This window comes from Orycteropus afer, unplaced genomic scaffold, assembly GCF_000298275.1.
Source record: "Orycteropus afer afer isolate SDZICR_OR568_19922 unplaced genomic scaffold, OryAfe1.0 scaffold00050, whole genome shotgun sequence".
Lineage (NCBI taxonomy): Eukaryota > Metazoa > Chordata > Mammalia > Tubulidentata > Orycteropodidae > Orycteropus > Orycteropus afer.
The window spans coordinates 1,829,200-1,834,383 of record NW_006921637.1 but is presented as its reverse complement, the minus strand read 5'-3'; the positions used below and the strand labels follow the sequence as shown (position 1 = coordinate 1,834,383).

General features: G+C 41.6%; 1 protein-coding gene and 1 non-coding gene across 2 annotated transcripts in view; both read right to left on the bottom strand.

The window, feature by feature from the left end:
• Positions 1–4,071, bottom strand: part of TOMM20 (translocase of outer mitochondrial membrane 20) — a 25,848-nt gene extending 21,777 nt beyond the window's left edge. Inside the window, exon 1 of the mRNA XM_007938475.2 lies at positions 3,951–4,071. Within this exon, the coding sequence (XP_007936666.1) occupies positions 3,951–4,071 (121 nt within the window). The remainder of the gene's footprint in view (positions 1–3,950) is intronic.
• On the bottom strand, positions 3,339–3,474 carry LOC122149826. The gene has a single exon (XR_006163353.1). It is a non-coding gene; the product is annotated as a small nucleolar RNA SNORA14 (small nucleolar RNA).
• Positions 4,072–5,184: the final 1,113 nt, after the last annotated feature.

The following is a 5,184-nucleotide window of genomic DNA, read 5'->3' as shown; positions in this document are numbered from 1 at the left end:
CTTCTTTTTTATTCTATCCTTAAAATCTGAATTTAACCACAGCAGTAATACCAAAACCAAACCCTTTGCTGTTAAGTCAATTCTGACTCATGGCAACCCATGGATTAACAGAGTAGAACTGTTCCACAGGGTTTTCTTGGCTATTATCTTTACAGAAGCAGATCATCAGGCCTTTCTTCTGCAGTGCCACTGGTGGGTTTAATCCACCAACCTTCAAATTAGCAGTTGAGTGCAAACCATTTCTGCCACCCAAGGACCTCCAATAATACTAATACAGGTACAATTACAATCTCCATTTTATAAATGAGAAAATTTACCAAGATCATGACAAGTGGTGGAGTGGCAATTCAAACTCAGGCAGCTGAACTTCAGGATATGTGTACTGAAACTTTACCCACTGTTGTTTCTCTAATAGGTAGAGGACAAGAAGACACCCCAGTGAAAATAAATGACACAGCAGAAACGAACATGGGAAGTCTGTGGAATAAAAACTCAAAAATTCAATTTGCTAGGCCAGAATGTAAGGAAGATGGCAAAAAAAGATAAGGAAACCCAGTACAGTAAAACCTAGTTTCCATTACTATGCAAACCTTAAAGTTGTTTTGCTTTTTTTTAAAGGGTGGGATGGTGGTGATTGTGGCTGAATACATATTTGACTGATAACAGTTTTAAAATTTTGAGATCACTTAGCTGTTTTATATTCCTAGCAAAAGTAAAATTTTGATTTTCATTTCATAAAACAATTAACTTGTTACATTAACTTATTTTGAGATATGGTATCATACAGTATCTCTGTGATAAAGGAACAGATGGTAACAGTCTGAAAAACCAAGAAATAAAGGAGTTACACATTTAATCAGCAAATCAGGCCTACCTCAATTATTTACTAGGTATTTGTCCGCAAGGGATACTGTGTAAACAGGCATGCACATCTTAAATACACATATAGGAGCTTACAAAAAAATCCCAAATCTAAATCATTTAAAAATATTTCTTTAAATAAGGTGTTTAATGTTTTAAAATGATTTATCATTTTATACAATATTTTACAAATGAAACACTTCTGTAATTGGCACTGTAATCTGGAGATTAAATTTCATTTAGTAATGATCATTTAGATTGATGGGAAAAAAATATGGTTTAAGCTAATTACATCTTGCTAATATGATCATCTAAGGAGACCTGGTGGTCCATGGTTCAAACCCATCAGCAGGTCTGTGGAACAAAGACATGGTAGTCTGCTTTATAAGGATTACAGCCTTGGCAACCCTATGGAGCAGTTACATTCTGTCCTATAGGGTCTCTATGAGTCAACTGACACAATGGGAAAGGATTTTTTTTGGTGTTGGTGGGGTTGGGGGGGTTAATGTGATCATCTGTTCTGGTTAATGAATGAAAATGCACAAGTAAATAAAAATCCCAAGTCTAATCTTAAACCTTACTTCAGACTTTCCCAATAATTGTATCAGGAAAACTAACTAAAATGACTGATTTGAGAAATTCTACCCTTCATGTAAATATTCTATTGGAAATTCAGTTAGAAATACTCAAAATCAACTGAAATTTCATTCTACAAATGGAGTGACCTTCAAAAAGGTGGCAAAATTATTCTGAATAAAAATATTTCTTTGTGAAGAAAATATAAAAAATTGTATTAATAAAAATGTCTATCATTCATCAATTACCATGGGCCAGACACTTTACATTACACCATTTTACATAAAAGGGAAACTGAAGCTTAATCAATTGGCATAACATACTATACAAAAACACTGTTCCACATCCTACTTTGGCGAGGAGCGACTGGGATCTTAAAAGCTTGCAAGTGGCCATCTAGATGCAATGATGGGTATCTCCTTGTCCAGAGCAAAGAAGAACGAAGAAAATCAAAGATGCATGGAAACAATTAGTCATATAGGCAATCCTCAGCCTATGTGACTATGACACCGTAAGAACTGGATGGTGCCCAGCTACCACTGTCAACCACTTGGAAGTGGATCTATGTAGATCTTGGATAGGCAGAACAATGTGGGACAAACTCAAAATCATTAAAAAAAAAAAAAGACCAGGTTTGCTCGTCTGATAGAGCCTGGCAGAACCTGAGACTATGGCCCCTAACTGCCCTCCAGGTCTGGAACTGAACCCACTCCTGTGGCTTCTGGCCAAACAAAAGCAAGCACATGAGCTGAACATTTACATGATCTTGGCGAGATCAATCACGGGAGAGTAAGGGCTGTGTATGCAGAGGGAGACAGTTTGGGGGGCAGGAGTGCATGGGAGTGAAGGACACAGGGAAGAGATAACTACAGGGAGGAAATGGGAAGAGAGCTGTTACATTCTGAGAAATTGCAGTCAATGTCATGAGACAGAGTGTATGTGAACTGCTGTATGGAAAATGAACATGCTCTGTAAACTTTCACCCTAACCACAATAAAAATTTTATTTAAAAAAAGGAAACTGAAGTTTGACAGGGTAGTCATAAATCCACTCAACTAGCTAACCCTTAAATCATTAATCTAAGGAATAGATTATGGATTGAAGATGGAAAAAGAATTCTGAAAATTACGTTCCTCTATCTGCCTAAAATGACAGGTTTTGTTTCTTCAATCAAAAAATAATGTTTTCAACAATAGTAGTAAGTGTTTCCAAAGTTATAATCTAGTCTTTACAGGGCTATGTATACTCCCACATCACACTATCTTTAGAGCTACAGGGAAAAGACTTGACCTTAGGCTCCACTAGTTACACTTGTAACTGAAATGTATAGAGGGGCCTTTCCCATACCAGAAATTGTGGGGGCTTCAAACATCTTATTTAATATCCACAAAACCCACAAAAGGTGGGTGGCATTACTTAATTTCACAGCTAAAAAAAATATTGAGATCCAGAAAGCCCAAGATTATGCTGCTAAACTATAGCCAAACTAGGCCTGGAAATCAGGATCTGAATCCAAAACACCATCCTTTCCGTTAGTCTACCTAATCATAAATAAAATAAATTCTCTGTATATCCCTTCCCTCCTAAAACATAAGAGAGCTAGGAAAACTGGTGTCATACTGCAGGTGGCTAAAAGATCAGGGTTGTCCAAAAGGGACGCTACTAACAACATGTGAGTACTCAGCCCCTGAAGTGTAAACAGTAATTTAGTACGAAATAGAATAATCAGCTCGTTGTATTTTCAGAGCTTTAGTAACTTACACAACAATTTCAACGTCAGAAACTGTTTTGGCTGAGCAACCTAGTTGTCTTAAGTTACAAAAATACTCCTTACTGCAATAAATTTGCTTTTCTATACTGTTGCAAATGAAGATGCCTTTGAAATTCAAAGTAGAGCACTAAGATGTCGCAGGTATGAAATAAGACTGAGCCACAGGAAAAGCGCAGCCCTTTGGACTTCCTTGCCATTTCTGTAGCATTCACTCATTATCTTGGAAGCATTTACAGCGAAGCTACCAAGAGGGTTTAAGAATGCTGCAATGATAGGGCCCAGATTTACTAAGTCAGTCTCGGGCTAGAATCCATAAATACAAAAACACAACTTTCGAGTTAAGAATAAACACCAAAAAACAGGGTGAGAAGCAAGAATTAAAAAAACAAAAAGAAACAAACAAAAACTTAAATTGTAACGCATGCTAGTCTGCATTTTCACAACTGAAGCAGTGTTGGTGAGGGAATGGGAAAAAAGCCTTTCCACAAAATGGAGGGAACCGGGAACAGCCTTAGGGTCAGACAAGTGTTGCGAATCGAGAGGCAAACGCCATCTCTTTCCCCAGCCCAGCTCGGGTGCGCGCACGGGCGCAGCCTCGCCAGGCGCACGCCGACAGCGCCAGGCCTTAGCCTCACCACGCGGAGGGCCGGGTCGCGCCGGCACGGTGGTAACTGCAGCCGCAACGAGAAGAGGATGTACGCCGAAGGAAGGCACCAGGCCCAGGGCTAGGGAACCCACTCACGCTCTCGCAGTCTGTTCTTGAAATTTGGGTCACTCCGTCTCTTGCGGTCGAAGTAAATGCAGTACCCGATGAAAAGGGCGCCGCATACACCGGCGGCGATGGCGCTGTTCCGACCCACCATTTTCTATTGACTGCGGGGTGTGGGTGGCAGCGGGGTCAGCAGTAGCCCGCGAAGGACCCACCAACAATGAACCTTCTTCAAACCCAACTACCCGGCAGCTGAGGGACGCGGACAAGGTTCCGGGCGTGCGTCACTTCCGGCCCCGTCGTCGTCCTAAGTGGTGCGGGGGTGGGGGTGGGGCCGTCTAGAGCACTGCCTGAGAAGGCGACAGCTCCTATGCGCCTGCGTACACAGGCGGCCGTGGAGCCGCGCTGCAGGGCCTACGAACACGCCCCGCAGAACCTTGGGGCGGGGCCACGAAGTCGCGTAGTGATACTGTGATGGAGCACAGAGGGATTCAGTAATTGATCGCTCACTTTCTTTGAACCTGGAAACAGAATTAGCTGCGGGCCGCTGTCATGCGGCCCCATAGGAGCTGGTATAGCATTTTGTCAGAGAAAGATAGTCGCTCGCTGACGACAGTTTGTTCATTTTATTCCTCCCTGGTGGCATTAGTGTCTGCTAACCAGAAAGCTGGAGGTTCAAACCCACCAACCATTCCTCCCAAGGAAGATTGGGCAATCTGCTTCCGTCGAGATACCTCCTGGGAAACCCAAGGAGGAGGGCTCGCTATGAGTCGGATGCAACGCGTAGGCAGTTAGTTTGATTGTTTTGTTTTGTGTAATACAAAGTAGCTCTGGTGGTGTAGTTGTTAAGGCATACAGCTCTTGACCAAAGGTCGCCAGTTAGAACCCACCAGCCGCTCCTAGGGGAAGCGATGAGGCCGTTGGCTTCTGGAAAGGTTTACATACAGCCTTGGCAACGCTTTGGGGCAGTTCTACTCTGTCCTGTAGGGTTTCTATGAATTAGAATCGACTGGATGGTTTTTTGCTTTTGTAACATGCAGCCTGTGGCTCTCGTTTAAACTGAATTTGCTTTCAAGTTCACTCACAAGCCCCTGTACAATGAACATCATAATCTAATTACTAAATCCAAATTTCAAAAGAATGTTAAATACTGTCTAATTTAAGAGTGGAAAGAAATTAAATGGAGTAATTCCTGGAAAAAAATAAGCTATGAAACAAGCTGAAGAAAAAGAAAAGGTGACTATCCAATGATGACATTGGTAGTTTA